The sequence below is a fragment of the Silurus meridionalis genome, chromosome 1 (assembly GCF_014805685.1).
Source record: "Silurus meridionalis isolate SWU-2019-XX chromosome 1, ASM1480568v1, whole genome shotgun sequence".
Classification (NCBI taxonomy): Eukaryota; Metazoa; Chordata; class Actinopteri; order Siluriformes; family Siluridae; genus Silurus; species Silurus meridionalis.
In genome coordinates this window covers 32,146,022-32,166,581 of record NC_060884.1, presented here as the reverse complement: position 1 = coordinate 32,166,581, position 20,560 = coordinate 32,146,022, and the positions used below count along the sequence as shown (strand labels likewise).

The 20,560-nt window shown below is 38.3% G+C and overlaps 1 protein-coding gene across 1 annotated transcript; it reads right to left on the bottom strand.

Moving 5' to 3' along the window:
• Nucleotides 1-4,239: 4,239 nt before the first annotated feature.
• LOC124392310 (fatty-acid amide hydrolase 1-like) lies at nucleotides 4,240-18,929 on the bottom strand. Its single transcript, XM_046859176.1, has 15 exons — nucleotides 18,687-18,929; nucleotides 16,859-16,972; nucleotides 15,340-15,480; nucleotides 13,127-13,260; nucleotides 10,621-10,827; nucleotides 9,772-9,812; nucleotides 9,532-9,656; nucleotides 9,333-9,458; nucleotides 8,171-8,268; nucleotides 7,988-8,087; nucleotides 7,666-7,709; nucleotides 6,638-6,677; nucleotides 5,510-5,618; nucleotides 5,130-5,275; nucleotides 4,240-4,489 (listed from the first exon to the last, which is right to left on the bottom strand). The coding sequence occupies exons 1-15, from the start codon at nucleotides 18,894-18,896 to the stop codon at nucleotides 4,355-4,357; spliced, it is 1,770 nt and encodes a 589-aa protein (XP_046715132.1). The 5' UTR covers nucleotides 18,897-18,929; the 3' UTR covers nucleotides 4,240-4,354.
• Between the last annotated feature and the right edge of the window lie 1,631 nt (nucleotides 18,930-20,560).

Genomic DNA, 20,560 nt, shown 5'->3' with positions numbered 1-20,560 from the left:
ACTGTAAAAGGATGTTGTACTAAGTACTAAGATTGAATGTCACTTGGGGGTTGAATAAAACTGATAATGATGTGAGCTCAGAAAAGACATTTGTGGTTATTTCATTATAAATGTTATGTTATATTTGTCTGACCTACATGTGCCTCTTTGATTTAATTGTAAGCAGGATGACTGAATGATCATAATCAATGTAAAACCGACCAAAACAATCAATTTCAGTGGGGGTTGAATAATTTTGAACACAACTGTGTATATATATATATATATATATATATATATATATATATATATATATATATAACAAAGAGAAAAAGAGAGAGAGAGAGAGAGAGAGAGAAAGAGAATGCAGTTTGGCATTTCCCTTTCTGGAACTCGAGCTGCGTCGAAACGCTTTGGAAACGCGCCCCAATGTTCACGCTCTGAAATAATGTGTGTATTCAGTCAAAAATCTGATGCTGGGGTGACATCACGACCATGAAGTATAAAACGCATATTGAGTGAGGCAGCACAGCTTCTGTTTGTTCACGGGCTCATATAACCCCAATCTTATCATCCCTGCACTGGCTTCCTGTTAAGTTTCGAATAGACTACAAACTATTACTTCTTACTTATAAAACACTAAATGGTTTGGCCCCCATGTATCTCTCCAGTCTTTTAACATGCTACAATCCGTCACGCTCCCTGAGATCTCAAAACTCTGGGCTTCTAGTAGTTCCTAGAATAGCAAAGTCCACTAAAGGTGGTAGAGCATTTTCACATTTAGCTCCTAAACTCTGGAATAGTCTTCCTGACAGTGTTCGGGGCTCAGACACACTCTCCCAGTTTAAGTGCAGATTAAAAACATATCTTTTTAGCAAAGCCTACACATAACATACGTCTCACATCATAACCTTGTGCTTCAGAACATCTGATCACATCACATTATCAACTTGTGCTGTTAATATCATGAACAGGAGCTACGCTAATTCCTCTCCACTGCTTCTCTTTCTCTCCCCATCCCGAGGCATCCTGAGGTTTGGCCAGCTCCAGTCACGTCCCACCTCGTGAAGATTATGGACCTTTGAAGAAGTAAATGCCGAAATCGCAAACATCCCGAACCATCTAGAGACGTACCAGTGCCAATTGGATCCCACTACATGTGTGGAGCTTTGACATTGGACCTCCTGAAGTGTTTAAAGGCTCTGGCATGGAGAAGCTGATGCTTGATCTGTGATGATCACAAATGTTGAGCTCATAAAACTAGGAGCTACTAACCAGCTCCTACTTTTATAACCATAAAGACTGTAGAAAGAACATTTACTTATAATCTTATACTCCAGTACTCATGTTAGTTCTCACTCTCCACTGTTCAGTATTGTTGAAAGTTTTCTGATCAAACTCTTGATGTCACCCAAATGAGGATGGGTTCCCCTTTTGAGTCTGGTTCCTCTCCATCTCAGTGTCATATGGGATTCGAGTACTTTCCACGTGCATCTTTCCCCTGTCCGCATTGGGGCCATCCTTACATTAAACCAAGTGAAAGTGTGTAAACAGAGCTCAGGTGTGTGTTAAGAAGCACATGTTTCTTACTAAACCTGTAATGTGAGTGCAGTATAAAGTGCTCTGATGAACAGGTAAGACCAGTGCGTCTGTCTGAGCGCCTTCGCTCTGGCTTTCTGAAGTTTCCTCCTCACCTTCTCCTGTTTTCTCCATTTCAGTAAAACACTCACAACAGCAGCACAGAGCAGCACCACTGCTACACCAATACCATTACTTTAAAAAAAGCTATTGTTATTAATATTAAAAAGACGACAATAGACTGGACTTCTGTTCTGTAGAATTTATTTTAAAAAGATATGAATATTCATTAAAACCATTTCATAATCAAACAAACTAGCCACATTCAATCTGTCCTATCATGTTTCTACATTCCTCACCATTTATGGGTTGTTGTGAGAATATTGCTGTTTTTCTCCTCGAGGCTGTTTTCTCTTTCACCGGTCATCTCTTCTCTATTGATTTTTATCACACTGTCACTTTATGCAGTAACGGTTTATTTGGTAAACATACTAATATTCATGTAGGTTAAATCCTAAACCCCCATGGCTACCATTCGATACTCTTCTTCTTCCGGCTGCTCTCGTTAGTGGTCGCCACAGCGGATCACCCGTCTCCAAACCCCCCTGTCCTCCACATCTGCCTCTTTCAACCCAACTACAGTGGTACCTTGACCTACGAGTGCATTCCTGTAGGAGTTTTCCGAGGTACGAGCGGTCACTCGGTCATTTTTTTGCTTTGTTATGCGAGCAAAAATTTGAGGTACGAGCTTGAGACGTAGCTGCTAGATAGCGAAGCAAAGCCAGAAAGCGAAGACGAAAATTAAGATAAGCAAAGAAGAAAAAGTAAAAAATTAAAAGTTTAGGGATACGTAGTGTACAGTAGTGAAAGTAAAAAACGAGTTTTCCCTCCTCCTCCACTTATCGCCTCGAATAAGGGACAATTTTCCATTGAAAATAACGTGGAACATCTGGACATTTATATATTTGTTTGTTAAAAGGAAATCATATGTTGCATGACCAAGTTTGTTGCATAAAAACAACAGGAACATGCTTGTGGCTCTCAAAGCTCATAAAACCCCCCTAAAAAACAATGTTTCAAGCTTAAGACACTATTTTAAGCAGGTGCATAAAAAGCTGTAAATCAATGATGCTTTAAAAAAATCAAATATGAATAGTTCCTTTTTAATCAATTAACAAAATGGAAAGTAAATGACCAGAAGAGGAATCCAAATCAAATCAATGTTTGGCGTGAACACTCTTTACCTGCGAAACATCATGAATTCTTCTAGGTATACTAACAATCAGTTTTTAAAGAGACGCGGCAGGTTGGTCGTTCCAAACACCTTCGGGAACTAACCACAGATCTTCTGACGTAGGCTGCCTCGAATCTTTTTCTCTTTAGGTAATCCCATACAGACTTAATGATGTTGAGATCACGGCTCTGTGGGCACCAAAACATCCAGAACTTCTTGTTCTTCTCTAAGGTCAAGAAAGTTCTTAATGACATTGGTTGTATGTTTGGGGTCGTTGTTCTGCTGCAGAATTCATTTGGCGCCAATCAGACGCCTCCCTGACGGTACTGCATAAACTAGTATCTGCCTGTATTTCTCAGCATTAGGACACCATTAATCCTGATCAAATCTCTAATCTCTATTCACCCAACTCACTCACACACACAAATGTTTATATAAATTATTAATTTAATTAAATTAAATGAATTACAAATTATATAAGCAGATACATGTATGCATTTAAATCTCAAAATCTGTATTTTCTTTTACAAAAACACTAAACAAATGAAATTAAAATGAATTAAAAATAAAATAATAACTCAAACACACATTGACATACTCATTTTATTAAAATTGTTCAAAACATCATGTTATATTAATATCCCTGAATGATAGTTATCCAAAAAACAAACAATTAAATGCAAGTCCAAGCAGACGAGGAAAAATGTATAGCACCACTGAAAAGGCCACGTTATAGTGGCTGAGCTGCATTATTGGAACATTTTCACAGTACGTTTACGTTTTGTAGATCGGGTTGGTCGCTCAAGTTGGGTCTAGTTTAGCCTACACACACAAGCAAATTGATTCAGTAATTTGTTACTAAAATCATGTAAGATATATGAATTCGAATCAAAGTCGATTATATATAAAAAAAAATTTTTAAAATCTACATTTCCACCAATTGGTTTTTGTAAGTTTTATGGTCCTCATAATTTTCTTTCCAATTTCCATCACCATCATCTGCTTTCCATCATCACTGAATTTTATGTAAACATTGCATTATGTTCTTGAACCCTATGTTCAATTGCTCCCTGCAGTTAATTCCTGTTTAATATGATAAAACGAAACAAACAAACAAACAAACAAAAACAACTATGAACTCTGGTGATCCAATTATGGACAAGGAAGGAGTCTCCGGTTTCAGAACTTTGTAATATTCATCTTCAGGATTTACATTTAAGGCATTAAGCAGAAACCCTTATCTGGAGCGACTTAAAACAGTTGAGGGTTAAGGGCCTTGCTCAAGCTTGGTGGTGCTGGGATTTGAACTCATGACCTTCTGATCCAAGGTCCAACGCATTACCATTGAGCTACCACCTCCCCAGGATTGCACAACTCATCTTGCCTTGACTGTGTGTCCGTTTAGTAAACATGTAGTACAGTGTTGAGAAACCACACGGACATGTAGGTGATTTAGAGATGCACTAGTGCTGAACTAGTGGCTGTTTACTTCTATTAGTTGTTAGCTGACATCTTGTGGCTTCTTATCATTGATAACGCAATTTATATTAATTGTGTGTGTATTTAGTGTGGTGGATTGGAGCATTTCTTAGCCCAGACCATTTCCACTTCTCTCATTAGGCGTAAACACAATTCTTCCTGCCAGGGTGGAGCCACACACTGCACTGCTATGGGCAGACCCACACCACCTTGTATGGCCTGTAAAACACACACACACACACACACACACACACACACACACACACACACACACACACACATTATAACAAATAACTCCTAAAGTCAGGTACTGATGTAGGTGAGGTGAGAAGGCCTGAGGTGCAGTCAGCGTTTACATTCATTGTTTAATAGGGGGTGAAGCTCTATAGCAGGAGATCTTCAACACATATCCAACCCACGGAAACCCTTGTTCATGAAGCTGGCTTTGCGCATTATCACGCTAGAACAGGTTCGGAGCCCTAAGTTCAAGTGAAGGGAGAATTTCATGCCACCAAATGCATCCAAAGACGTCCTGTACAATTGTGTGCCTCATCAAAGTTTGAGGAAGAACCACATTTGCCGGGAAAAGTACGAGATGCGCGTGGCCTTCTTTAACGATTGACTACACTACAGTTCATGGGGAACCTTACATTCATTTTTATCGGCGAGTATCGCTAAAACTGCACTCTCACATTTTTAAATAAAACATTCCCTTTCTGCGTCCTCATAACTGCACTTTTTAGAGCAGAAACGCTGGAAAGGATGAAGCTCCTTTCATAAGTGCGTATGCATCAAGTTCCCTCCATATCCCACCGTGTAACCTGAACCGAGAAAAATTGTGTCATGGTGACATGTTCACCTTGACGAAGGTCCGGTCCCAAATATCACCAAAGTTCCCTTTGTAGTGTTTCAGCTCATCTTCATCTTCAGCTGTGACCTTGGTGACGGGAACGACTCCCGCAGGGAAGTTGAGGACGTTGTAGGGAGCGGTGTAGCTCAGAGCACCTAAAAACATACAAAACACACATTCGATTCAACTAAACTGGTTGACTGGTTGGTTGTCAAACTCCGCCCCATTCTGTTTAGCCCTGCCTACTTTTATGCAAATTGTGCAAACTACAATTTCACATCTGACTAGTGAAAAAAATAAACGTATTAAAACACAAACATGCTGATGTCAGGAAATAATCGAACATCTATACCACCCTGAGCTTCATATGAGAAAAAAAGGTATTTTACCGCTCAGTTTTCCAGTGTAGTTGAAGTTGTAGGCTGGTCCCAGCATGGGGCAAAGCAGAACGTCCATCTCCAGCCTCCTCCACTCAGCTAACGTCTCATGGATATAAGCCTACAGACATGAAAAACAAGCTGTAATGCTTCCTGTAACATTAATGATGTCAGGCAATAACATTATGACCTATCAAGCATCAACAGCATGAACTTCTTCAGCAGTTTGGGCTCCAGGAGCTTGTCTGTTGGACCTTCACTCCCCATGTGCATCACTGAGCCTCGGCCTCTGTCGCCGGTTCACCACTGTTCCTTCCTTGGAGCACTTTTGATAGATACTGACCACTGCAGTCCGGGGAACATCCCACAAGATCTGAAGTTTTGGAGATGCTCTGACCCAGTCGTCTAGCCATTTTGTCAAAATCCTTCCGCTTGCCCATTTTTCCTGCCTCTTACACGTCAGATTTGAGGGCAAAATGTTCACTTGCTGCCTAATAAATATATCCACCTACTAACAGGTGCTATGATGACGCAACTGCTCATAATATTGTTATGTCTGATCTGTATATTTTCCAATAAAGCGCCTATCGAGTTGTTTGTTTGTTTATACCACAGCAACTCATCATTTACTAAATAATAAAGAAACGACACATCGTAGGTTTACAGTTGCATATACAGAGCGTCGACGTTTTGCCTCTGTGTTAATACCTGTGTAATATGTAAGAAATAATAACGTATTGCAACAAGTGCAGTAAAGAAAACCTGTGAATTTCTACAGCTGCTAGAACAGGAAGCTAACCAACAGTTTCTGACCAATCAGATTTCAAGCATTCACATAATATGTGCCTTCACTCTCATCGCACCTCAGGGACTCATTGGTATTCATGATCCGCATGTTGGATTTGGCATGTTTTTACGCTGGATGCCCTTCCTAATGCAACCCTCCCCACTTATCCGGGCTTGAGACCGGCACTAAGAGTGCACTGGCTTGTGCAACACTATTGGCTGGAGTTGGTTCCCTGACCGGGGATTGATCCTGGGCCGCAGCGGTGAGAGTGCCGCATCCTAACCACTAGACCACCAGGAAACTGTGAAAATTTCTTGGTTTAAAATCATTTCGAGCTCCACATGCATACATACCTCAACCTCCACGTGCTGCTTCCACAGTCCTGCTACATTCCTGCAAAGCAAAAAAAATGTGTACTGTAATTTGCACACCACTGAACAGGATGGCTTTGGGTGTTGTAGGTTTTCCCTTAAATTTCACTTGAACTCGGAGAATCAAACCTCTGTAACTCTCATGACCCTGTACACAAAGAAAGCTCCATGAAGATATGAGTTGGACTTGAAGAGCTCCTGCTATAGAGCTCTGATCTTAATCTTACTGAACAGCTTTGGGATGAATGTGAACACTGACTGCACCCACCCCAGGCCTCCTCACCTTCATCAATGCCTGACTTTACTGTGCTTTCTTGTTTAACATCCCATTCCACATTTAGTCCCCATTTGGTCCTTAGAAGAAAAGGTCGACCGATAGTGGATTTTACTGATACAGATAGCTAGGTTCGATTGTAATTGGCGATAACCGATTAACCAACTGGTAGTTTTCAAAATAAATATTAGATAAAAAAATTTATATAAGGCTCCATGTAAAATAGTACTGAACTTCATTACAAAAATACTAAAATAAATGTAATTATAGCAGACCTTCTCAGCCCCTGAAGCGCAGACGCAACCCGGAAAAACTATCGGTATGTATTAGTGCTAATGAATTGCCAAAATAAAATGAATCGGTCGACCTTTATTTAGAAGCTCCTTTACTCTGGGAAGATGTTTTGGAGTGTGCATATTAAGATTTGTGCTCATTCAGCCACAAGGGTGTTAGTAAAACCAGGTAGTGATGTAGGTGAGGTAAAGAGACCTGGGGTGCAGTCAGAGTTCACATTTATCATGTTCGATAAGTGTGCAGCTCTATAGCAGGAGATCTTCCATGTTAACCCATGTAAAGTATATCTTAATGGCTTCACTTTGTGCACAGGGGTATTATCATGCTGGAACAGGAAAATGTCATGCTACAGCATCCAAAGACGTCCTGTACAATTGAAGAACCACATATGGCTGGAAAAGTCTCAAACATTTGTCAACATCATGTATTTGCATGTACTTACTTGACTCCACAGATGCCCTGTATACCTGCAGCCACACGTGGATACTGAGGAGAAAACACAAAGTATTTATAGTGTGGCTGATGGTCTTTAAAAAAAAACTAAACAATTATTAATAATAAGAATAATACCACTATATTACACAAATATATACATGTAAAATAGAAAACAGTTTAGCTGCTACTAAACCCACCAATCACATCAAAATGAAAGTAATTATCTTTTTCCCTTCGAATAAAAAAAATATATATATTTTTTGGTATTGTATTGAATTATTTGCTAAATCTCCATACCATACATGAACTCAATTATTCGAATAACTCACGATTGGCCCGAGGAGTAGTGTGATTATTTTCTTCATAAACAGGGGACATCTAAGTAATGACACCTGATGCTTCAGACACTGATCCACTGGACCTCCCTCACTAAACACACATCACACCTTAAGGGATTGAGGAACAGTAGCTAGAACAATAATGACTAAATGACAGATGAAGTTTCGACTCACAAATGCTTTAAGAGTGTACAGCCTGCGTCTGGAACGTTTCCCCTCAGGACGAACTCCTGCATGGTGTTGAACATCCGGGGAGGGTAATACGGGATCAGCTGCAGCCGAGAAAGATGAGGATAGTTTTTTAGGGTTATGTACTCATAGGTTTGCAAAAAGAAAATATATACTTTTCTAGATTTCCTATCAGTGGCTGCCACAGTTTTCCATCTCTCCATTCTTTTCTCTATAATTTCACCAATTTCTGGGTCGCTAGCTTTACTAGTTTTCTACATTCTTGTCTCCCTAGTTTCCTGTCTGATTGGTTTCGGAGTCTCTCTGTGGAACTGCAGAGAGGTCAGAGTGCCGATGCAAAAGTTCCTACAAGGGACACTCAAGCATCAGAACCAGAGCAATAGAAGATGGTGGCCTGGTCTAAAGAATCACATCAAGTGGGTGGCCATGTTTGTGTTCATCGCTTACATGAGGAAATGACTAGAGATCGACCGATTCGTCGGTTTTGCCGATTAATAGCAAAAGTCGATTGCTGGAACTAAGCAAAAATTTAGCGATAGTTTTTCTGGGTTGCATTATACAGTACGAGAGTGACCTCTAGAGGTGAATCACTGATGCCGCCATTTTTTCTCTCAAAATGCATTAATATAATATTTTCATATTTATTTCATATAACACATTTACATAATTCAGTACTGATTTTTTTATTTTTGCAATAAAGCTCAGTACTTTTTCACATGGAGTGTTTATTTTTATCCTACAACCTCTAGAAAAAAGGCCATAGGATAATGTAAGGAAAGAAGGCAGCCAGCAGAGGCTTTGGGATTCTCTGGATGATGTTCTGCTGTAAAACCTTCGAGTCCTGGCAGTCATGAGGATGTTACTTACCAACGTTCATGGTAAAAGGTATATCCTAACTGCAGGATATCTTTCAACAAGATAATGCATCCTGCACAGTCAAAAGAATTATCAGGAATGGTTCGAGAACCAAGATGTTGACCTCCAAATTCCTCAACCTCCAAGATCTCAATCCGATCAAGCATCTTTTGGATGCACTAGAAAATAAGTCTGATCTATGGACTCCCAACTTATCATCTGAGTCCAGGGTTTCACAGATCAGGTGGTTTTAGTGGTCTGGCTGAAATGCATGAGACTCGAGTACTCATACCGTGTGTCCCGCTTTTTCCAGGAGCTCTTTGGTCTTCCATAGAGCTCTGCTCATTGCTGGAGACGGCTGATGGTACTCGTCGTTCTCGTAGTATCCGATCCTCAGGGGATCCGAGCTCTCGTACACCTGTTCACAAAGAAATGTGTTGAGTACCAAGAAGCATGACACACAAACACCGCTGCACTGAAGTGTTCAGTACCTCCTGGTTGAACGGTAGTGGAGGAACCGTAGGGTCCAGAGTGAACATGTCTGGGCAGAGTAAAGCTTTCATACACAGAGCCAGACTCTCCACGTCACGGGCCATGGGACCAATGGCCGACAGGGCTGCAAACACACACACACACACACACACACACACACACACACACACGTTTGTTCCAGATGTGCTGGTTACTTCGGAAAAAAGCTTGAAAACTTTGATTTGTTGTGCTTCCGTTACCAGTCTTCCCGCCTTTCGCGCACGAGCCGAGTCCCTGCAAGCTGCAAAATAAACAGAAAACAAAACACAAGAACATAATACTATTAAATACTGTTTGTATTACAATAATTACACAACCTTCTATAATGATTTACAGCTTTGTTACAATAGTTTATAATACATTGCTGGAAATTTATAATTTTTCATTCAATATGATAATTTACAGAGTAGACCTTTATTCGACTTCAGAATCGGTCACGTGATGAATATTCTGAAGTCTATTTGTGGGGTTTACACTCGTTAAAGGTGATAAATAAGTAACTTCTTTAATGGATACTCAAATAACACTCTACATGTACTGTTTTTTTCATCATTGAACAGTTAAAGGAGTTTGGGTTGAATCTATAATGATCTCAAATATAATTCAAATGTAAGTGAACTTTATGTAATAAATATTCTGGCATGCTTTATACCTGATCAGAAGCTGATGATGAATTATAACCAGTACTAAAGCTATTAATAATTTACTTGTCTAGAAAGACAATTGTTACAAATTGTAAAAAAAAAAAAAAAAAAAAAAAATAAATACTTTTACTTCGTCTCAATGGTGAACTTTAACACACTACAATATGGTATTAAATTGTATAAAAATGTGTTCAAATAATTATAGAAAGTAATCTTTAATTATAAAAAATAATTTATATATATATATATATATATATATATATATATATATATATATATATATATATATATATATATATATATATATATATATATATATATATCACACACACACACACACACACACACACACACACACACACACACACACACACACACACACACACACACACATAAATAACCCACCTGATCCTGTTGTTTGTTGGTTTTAAGCCACAGATGCCACAGAAGGCTGAAGGGATGCGGATGCTTCCTCCGATGTCGCTTCCCAGACCCAGAATAGATCCTCCTGCAGCAATCAGAGCTCCCTCACCTCCTGAAGAGCCGCCGGATGTCTTCTCGATGTTGCAGGGGTTCACAGTCCTCCCGTATATGGGGTTACTACATTCATAGCTTTGATAAATAATAATAATAATAATAAAAAACATAAATTTTTAAATAAATACACAGAAATGCACAAAAATATACAATGAATTGCAAAATGATTGTATAATGCTGACACTTTTTCCTATAAAAGGCCAGATATCAAACTTTGAGGGATGTAGTAAATTATATTTATTTTATTAATTCATTATACTGTATTACATTAAATTTTTCCCGTTATAATTTCATAATATTTAGAAATAAAGTAATACATTAAAAACGTAACATTTGAGTTCATGCAGATTTATTCTGGAAGTTTTCTTGTTATAGAAACTTATAGTACAATTAAAACAGAACAATATATGCCTAATAAATGCTTCAAGCAAGACAGCCATATTCATGTAATATCAGTGTCCTCTAATTAGAGACATGAAGCTTCTGCTGTTTAAAAATACAGCAAAAGATGTTTGTGGACACGACCATAAGATTGAAATGTAAGCACATTCCACCACTCTTCTGGGAAGATGTTCTACTAGATGTTTGCTGACCTCCTATGCAATTGTGTGCCCGCAGCTTTAAGAGTTTGAGTGGAAAAGTCAGGTGTCCCAATGCTTTTGTTCATATACAGTGGTGTGAAAAAGTGTTACAGACTCGTTGCAAGTTATCGGGCTATGTTGCTTCTGAAAGTGGCCCAACCAGTTATTAGGTTTAGGGGGCAAACACTTTTTCACACAGGGCCATGTAGTTTTGGATTTTGTTTTCCCTCAAGAATAAAAACCTTCATTTAAAAGCTGCATGTTGTGTTTCACTTGTGTTTTCTTTTACTAATATTCAAATTAGTTGGATGATCTGAAACATTAAAGTGTGAAAGACATGCAAAACAAATACAAAATCAGCACTTTTTCACACCACTGTATCCTCTAGTAGGAAATATTTAAAGGCAAGATTTGTTTCAGGGAAATTCACTCAAATTTCTGAAAAAGGTGAATGATACAGGACATTAATTCCAGTTAAAGTGTGTATGATTATTAGTTTATTAGTAAAAACGTCATTCGTAGGAACCTCATGGTATGATGGAAATTCCACATCATCGAAGTCTAAAGCTAAAGATATTTTTTTTTAACAACAATTAAAAGCAAACAGATTCATTTTGATGTGGTAAATTAGATTTGTGAAATGATCCAATGAAATGGCAAATGCTCCATAGCATTAAATTTAAATACCGTATTTTTCGGACTATAAGCTGCTACTTTTTTCCCACGTTTTGAACCCTGCAGCCTAAACAACGAAGCGGCTTATTTATAAATTTTTTCTGGGTTTTTACCGGTTTTTACCCGCCAAAAAAAACAGAACCCCATAACATTAGACCAATGAAATTTCCAAACGGAAACGAAAAAAACGCACCTCACCTGTATTCTGAGCAAGGTGCAAGGTTTTGGGAGAAAAAACGTTTTTTTTTTACGCACGACGATGCCAAAAGATAAACTTCAGAGAGAAATAGTTGTGAAAGGAAGGAGGAAGACAGTGAACAATGACTTTCTTGGTCGGCTACTGTTTAGATACAAGCCGTTGTAGCGCGTTGAGTCTGGGTGAAGGGAGAGCTCGCTAACTCCAGTTACAACAGAAATCATATAAGCACAGACAGGTTTCCAAAACTCGTGCTTTTTTTATTTTTTTTGGCAACAGCGTTACGGTTTAGTCAAATAAACTTAGAAAAGAGCATCAGAAAATAATAAGGACATATTCCTCGGTCTTGCACACATGCAGTAATAACGGAAAAATGCGGCAGCAGGCTGTTCCCAAAATACCGCTCTGCTCTTAAAGGAGCCACAACATATTTCACCCGTTACACCGTGTAACAGACCTGTGTAAAGTTCATTAGTTTCAGTGCGGCTTATTTATGTTCAAAATAAAAATCTTTGTCAAATTCAGTGGGCTTATATAGTCCGGAAATTACGGTATACAGCATTACAATATAATTGGTCATTTATTAAATTATTTAAAATGTGTATTGTAATGTATGAATTATAACACACTTCAGACCTTCCGACACTTCAGGCACAATTGTGTGTTCTGACCAGAAGCTTGTGAGTTTGAATCCCAGGACCACCAAGCTGGATAAGGGGTGTGTGCCAAATACCATTAATGTAAATTCCTTATATTCATTTTCACTTTCAGAAGATTCATCCATTTCTACCTGAGGCCCCTCAGGTTTTTGCTTGGTCAATTCCTCGTTCAAATTCAATATAACTTTGAGATGTTTTTTTTTATTAGTGTTAAAACACTACTGAGCATGTGCAGAGTCAGTGTCACTGCTTTATTTCCTTACTTGAGGAGACCTTGTGGGATGTTGGTTTTGATGAAGGGAATTGCTCCCTGCTTCTTCAGCACTGTGACCACCACACTGTCCTTCAGTGCAGGATTGTCCAGTTTAGTCATCACACCACAGGTAGAGTCATAGCCCTATAAAAGCACATACACAAACACAATCTTACAAAGCCAGAACAGTAAAAACCTGACACTTCTACGTCTCTCAAGGTCTAGAGGAGATGTGTATGGAACTTTAAAAAAAGAAAGAAAAAAAAAAGAAAAAAAAAAAAAAAAGCAAGCTCAGCACCTCAGGTGGTTTAGAATGTAAACTTAGTTTGTGCTGTTGTTTAGTTTCGAAAGCTGTAATGTCTAAAGGTCTGGATGTTCCAATATTTGCCTAAACAAGATCCAGTGGTCAGATTACAGCAACCAGAGTCCTAACTAAGACCAGAAGGTATACTTCCGGGAAACTTTCAATGGGAACTTAATCTGGGGAATTTTGCCAATATTCCCAAATTGGAAACTTACCAGGAATTTATGGAAAATTAATTAGAAATGTTGGGAAATTTATTGCAACTAACATATAGAAACAAATATACACATTGTTTGTATATAGATTTTAAAAAGTGACATTTATTATTTAATTGTTAGTATACATTTATTTATTTATTTATTTATTTACATGAACACACCAATTTTTGACATTATTTTGTGTTCAGGATTGTAGAAATGATGTGTGTTGTGTTATGGAGGAATGCACATTGCATGTATGGGTGTGGCCTCGGCAGCCCTGCAGTAAGTGTGCTGTGTGCATGTGATGAATGTGCATTAAGAAATTGCATTAAATCTAGTTGTTTTAACCCAAATTTTTCTGCAAGATTTTTTTTTTTTATGACATTTGAGTTCCCTGTCACCTGCACTTTTGTAAATTCCCAGTTTATCCCCATGATAAATTTTCCGTCTTGAAAATTCCCATGGAGAGTTTCCAATCTTGAAAATTCCTGGAATTTTACCATTCTATTCCTCACCCATGTCTTAACCCTAAAAATAATACTATGCAAAAGTCATTTTTGTCTTTTATGAGCCACCGTGACTGCTATGAAGAAAAGATACAGGCTCTTTGTTAGTACCTAGAATAGCAAAGACTATGGCAGAGGTAGAACTTTCCATACAAAACCACAGTTATGAAACAGCTTTATCATTTCTGTCCAGAACTCAGTACAGACTGAAAACCTTGCAGTTAATTCAACCTTTTTTGTTAGCAGTTACAAAAAGGTGCAGATTTTTGTTAAACTGGGATGCTTGGATTCGTTTCAACTCAATTTACACTGCATGATTCTAAAGTTATAACTACAGAGGAGAAATTATTTATGATCACATTTATGATCCAGGGTCACCCAGATTTCATCCTCATGTCGTCTCACTGAGATTTTTCTTGCCAACATCACCTATAGCCCACTTTAGGGATCAGTTCAAATCTACATATGGATTTGCATAAAGCATTTTTGTGACAATGTTCTTGGAAAGTGCTATATAAATAAAATGGAATAAAATGTAAGTAAAAGGAAAGGTTTGCAAAGTATATCCTCAAACATATTTGACTTCAAGTTGCTATTTCGTGTGCAATTAATGCCATTTTTGCAGTTTTTTGGGGGGTTTTTTTTGTTTACTGATTCTATCTGATCTGCCGCTTGAATGTGGTTTCCTTTTGCAGACATACTTTATTTTCACAAATTGGTGCAGCTTTAATGTATATTAGACAGCTTTTAGGGGAAACGGGAATGCGATATGTAAATCAGAGAACAGTTGGCGAAGTTAATTTTACATTGATTCAACCAAAATGATTACATTTAAATTATTTATATACATTTGAGGAAATTACATTCCAAGTTGTTTGTGTGTGTGTGTGTGAGTGTGTATATCTATCTATCTATCTATCTATCTATCTATCTATCTATCTATCTATCTATCTATCTATCTATCTATCTATCTATCATTTCATATTTTCTGTGATTGATTTAGAGCCGGGTTTCACAACTTATTATTGGTTTGTTTTAATACTATACTCAAATCCAGTGTCTGTGTGTATCTTAAATCCAGCTCAGATTAGCATGTCCTCATTCCCAACTCATCCCGTAGGAATTAAAAAAAAATTAAAAGAAGTAAAAAAATTGAAAAAAACTATGGAAACTACTAAAAATTCTAGATTAACAGTGATAGTCTTTACTGTACCTCATAATCCAGATTGTCCTTAATGCTGATGGGAATGCCATAGAGAGGTCTGTTCTTGCGTAATTCGAGGTCTTCCAGTTGGTTCAGACACTCCATGAGGACAGCGGTGCCACAGTTCACTTTCCTGTGCACCTCCAGAGCCTGTAAGTCACAAGACCAATTAAGATGTTGTTTTTGAAAGAAAAAAATGCAGGAAAAACGATTGCAGGACAGATATATGTCCTCTCTAGATATAAGTCCCCCTCTCTCTCTCTCTCTCTCTCTCTCTCTCTCTCTCTCTCTCTCTCTCTCTCTCTCTCTCTCCTTTCTACTCTTCTTCACTCTCTCTGTCCAGCTTAACATGCTCCTGAGGTTCCAGTGATCTGTCCCTTCTTCTTTTCTTTTCCACCCGATTTATCCTTATGCCCATGTGTCAATTGGAGGCCGGTCTGTGCACCTGGGAATGGTTCCACATGACCAGCCTAAGGATCCATGAAGTTACTGATCAACTCAAGGATGAATTTGGACTGTAATTAATATCACCAATGGCTGAGGATTGCGATTTGCATAAACAGGTTTGCATTTAACCGCCCATCACTAAACAGCGCACCGCAACAATGATGGAACAGTAATGAACAGACATTCGGTGAAGAGGATGGTTTCCCTTTGAGTCTGGTTCCTCTCAAGGTTTCTTCTACATGCCATCTCAGGGGGGTTTTCCTTGCCACAGTCGCCACTCATTTGGGATAAAATTATAAATAACTAATAGGCATTAAAGTATACATTCCAACGTTATAACCTCCTTATGTCTGTAAAACTGCTTTGGGACAATGTCCATCGAATTCTCAAGTCATGCCTATAGGACGACGACGACACCCGATTCCTTAAAACGCTTTAAAGACATGATGTACAGAACATCACACAAAGATAAAGCAGAAAAATAAATAATAAATTAAATGCAGTAAATCCACAGTGCAGACAGGATTTGCATTTCACGTGTTGGCAAATCAAATCGTCTAAAATTGATTTACAGAATTAAATTAGAACAGAATGTACCTTCACATAATCCCCCAGACATGTTAAATATTTTAATCCCTGCCATCAAGATGTTCCAGTCTGATGGAAAGTCAAATTTCAATCTGTCACAGGGGGTTGAACTTATTAAACCACATTACAAATATTTATCAAAGGCTTTTCCTTTTCGCATTTTTTATTCACGGCATCGTCATAATAGGCTGTATATTAACTTATTGGGGGAAAACCGGGAGTTTTACGTGAGATCAAAGATTGAGCACCCCCATATAACCAAAATGGCACGATCCACGATTCAGAACACTAATGCGAAGATTTGACGGTGAGACTGGTAGTCGAATCAGACTCCTTAACGATCAATAAAGTGATGAAGTGAAGTCTCAAACAGAACGTGTTTCATTCAACAAAAGCTGAAGAATCTGATAAGGCTGTAGCAGGACACTCACAGCAACACCATCATGATATCGTGTAAGCATGAGTGTATAATAAACAGGAGTGTGAGGTGAACCTTCTGGATGTAGGCATGGATCACAGCGTCGGGCCGCAGGGATCCCTCTCTGATCCGCTGACGCAGCTCGACCAGCGAGAGAATCAAAATAGAGCTCAAATCAACACCAGGATTCTGCAAACACAAGATTGTTTAAGCCAGATGTTACAGTAAGGGTTGATTAGTAGGCCTAGTTCTGCGTTCTGTTGACAAAACATGGTTCACGTGGAAAAAAAAATGGTGTGGAAAAGATGAGTTTACATTTAACACAATGCCATACCAGAATGTCACCAATGCCATGAATTGTTTTTGTGCTTACTTGGTAAAGGAGGTGGTAGCTTAGTGGGAAATATTTTGGCCTTTAATCCAGCCCCATTAGGCTCCCACTCTTAATCAAGGCCCTCAAACCCATAGCTGCTCTGTTGTAGAGGCCGACCGCTTTATCGGTTTTAATCGGCAACGATAGTTGATTGCTTGAACTATTGGCAAAAAACCATACAGGCAGTTTTTCCGGGTTGCGTCATACAGTACGAAAGCGGCCTCTAGAGGTAAATCACTGACACCACATGCTGTTTATTTGAAGCGTAATTTTTTATTCAATTTGGATGTAACTGTTTATTTCGAGTGTTACTTTTTGTTTCATTTTATTTAATATTGATTCATATAATTAATTAATTCATATTTATTTCATTTAGCACATTTTAGCCCATGACTCTGCATTTTTTTTTATGTAAATAAACAGTATTATTATACATGGAGCATTAGGTTGGTTTATTAATCTTTTTATCCAATATGCATTTTAAAAACTATTGGTGGATTAATCAGTTATTGGCAAGTATGATCTAACCTAGATATTGGTAGCGGGGGAAAACCTTTACCACCTAACTAGGGCTGAAACGTAACTGATTAAACAACCGATAGTTTTCGGCTGCTTTCCGCCACGTGGAATCTTCTTGCAGATGCAGATTGCTAATGTATTGTCTTTCACAAACCCTCAACAAATTTGTCTTGCATCCTTGGTATTTTATGCGCTGAAACACGTTATTAAATTTGTGTAAATCTGCAAACGCAAAATTGTGTGATATATTTGCATATTCAAATGATAGTTTGAATGTCATGCTGCTTTGATCTTTACCCTCGTACTCAGTACTTAGGAGTTGATCCTAGTCTCAGATGAAAATTGCCGTTAGCTTATTTATTTGCTTTTACACGAATCCTACTTTATTCTCATTTCACATGCAAGTAACAGCTTTAGACTAATCATGAGAGCAATTCTGATTTAAGAAATCATATAACCATATTTATGTACGTGCAAGCATGTATGTTTATATGTATGCAGATAGATAGATAGATAGATAGATAGATAGATAGATAGATAGATAGATAGATAGATAGATAGATAGATAAACAGACAGACATGTAGGTTGACAGACCTGTAAACCTACATGTCTGTAGACAGACACATAGCGACAGACAGGCAGACAGGCAGACAGACAGACAGACAGACAGACAGGCAGACAGGCAGACAGACAGACAGGCAGGCAGACAGACAGACATACATCTTGGAATGTAAACTCAGACAATCTGTTCCACACACCATTTTCAATGGAATGTTATGTATAAATTATTGTATAACGTGTCTTGAACGAATAAAAATTATTAGTACACAATAAAAAATAATATAAAAATAAAAAATTGCTGTTTGCAATGCAAATTATCGCTCGTGGTGCAAGTTACATTTGGATAAAAACGTTATTGTAATTAATTGTAAAGGGAAAACCCGCACTGTTATAGGTGAGTGCAGGTGAGTGCAGTATGAACAGGTGAGACAGGTGTAGTATGGACATACCCGAGTCCTAAATTGTAGGACTGCTTTTTCAGCCTGTTGGAGCTCCCACTGTCTCTTCGCTCTGGCTCTCTGCATTTTCTTCCTCAATTTTAGTCCTTTTCTCCATTTCAGCAGGAAACCATTCACAACAGCAACACAGATCGCCGCCACCCCTACGGAGAACCAACCATAATACATTATTCCACTCGTCTGCTCAGACCTGTTCCTCATACCCTCTATATATCAGTGACACTCAGAGATCCAACAAGCCCCGCCCCCCGCTCTGCTTTACGTCACAAGAGGAGCGCTGATCAGTCAACTTCCGGGTTACCGCGTTTTTCGAAAAAAAACAACTTGAAATTTTCGAGAGAAACAAATTGTTAAGTCAAAAAACTGAACAGTTTCGAGAAAAATACTCAATATATATGAAAAAAACCCTCAAATAAAAAAAATAAAAAAATAAATTTTATATATATATATATATTGTTTTGTTGTTTTTTTTTGTTTTGTTTCTCAAATTGTTTTTTTTTCTTTTTCTCTAAAATTTAAAACTCGGAAACTTCGAGAAAAACATTTTGGAGAAAAACACAGGCCAGAAACCTGACTGATCTAGAGAAGATCTGTGTGGAGGAGTGGGCCAAAATCCCTCCTGCAGTGTGTGCAAACCTGGTGAAAAACTACAGGAAACGTTTGACCTCTGTAATTGCAAACAAAGGCTACTGTACCAAATATTAACATTGACTTTCTCAGGTGTTCAAATACTTATTTGCAGCTGTATCATACAAATAAATAGTTAAAAATCATATATTATGTCTCTCACAGTGGACATGCACCTACGGTGACAATTTCAGACCCCTCCATGATTTCTAAGTGGAAGAACTTTTTACAAAAATGGCCTCATGCTCTATGACAAATTGAAGGCGTATGGTAAAGGGATAAACGGGTTTATCGATGGTCTTAGTCGTTTGGTTGTACGGATTGAGGCTTATACAACAAATAATGACCCCATGGTTGTGGCTGGTTCTTATATTCAAAGCTTTCTGGGGTCCATAGAGGATGCGTGCGGACTACGGCACTGAAAAACCACACCGATGCCTTTGCCAAAGATTCTAAGAAAACAAAGCGTTCAGTTCTGGATTAACATGTTCAAAAGTCTCCAAGACAATGGCCACTTCTCTGGAGACATTTTGAATAAAAGCATAATCCAATTCTGCTTCATTGGCCTTCTTCAGTTAATCCTCCCTCTCACATGCAGAATAAAAAAATGAGTTAGAACAGAGTTCTCAAACTCCCAGATGTGGCCCCATCTTAATAAAGTTACAGATAAACCTGTCACCATGCATGGCCGAGGCAAGCAGCCGATGCAGAGCTGTTTGTGTCGCGTGCAACAGTATGTGTTCATGCATTTACATTCCTGGTCTTATGCCAAGTTCTGCCTGCTAGCTATAATCTTCCTGCCCTTTGCATGAACGCGCATATCACCCAGCGTGAGAACCGTGAACACTTGACCCACCCCGCTGCAACGGAATATACTGATGTTTGTGTTTTCTTATAACCAAATTCTGGCTAAAATACACATCCAGAGGAAACACTGAAGAGTTCAAATGAATACATGTTGAAAGCAGAGCATTTGCTTTTAATATGGAAGCCACAAAAAACGTGAAAACTTTGTCACTGCCTCATTAAGCACTGCTCCGTGACTTTCTCCTGCAACTTCTCTTCTTAATGTTTTAAAACATACTATAATGCAGTCCTTGTATTTCACCAGAGTCTTTAGGGTCTGATGGTGTTACCTGTTATACCTTCTGGTATGTTTTAGATTAACAGGATAAGATGGATTAAGTGTCTACGGTCATGTTGTTTAACTTGTTTCAAGTAAAATAATGTTTGTACTG

Coding starts and splice junctions, on each gene's coding strand:
- LOC124392310 (XM_046859176.1), bottom strand. CDS start 18,896: ATGAGGAACAGGTCTGAGCAGACGAGTGGAATAATGTATTATGGTTGG. Junction 7,710..7,987: donor CACTACTCCTCGGGCCAATC/GTGAGTTATTCG, acceptor TTTTCTCCTCAG/TATCCACGTGTGGCTGCAGG. Junction 5,276..5,509: donor CTACACTGGAAAACTGAGCG/GTAAAATACCTT, acceptor GTATGTTTTTAG/GTGCTCTGAGCTACACCGCT.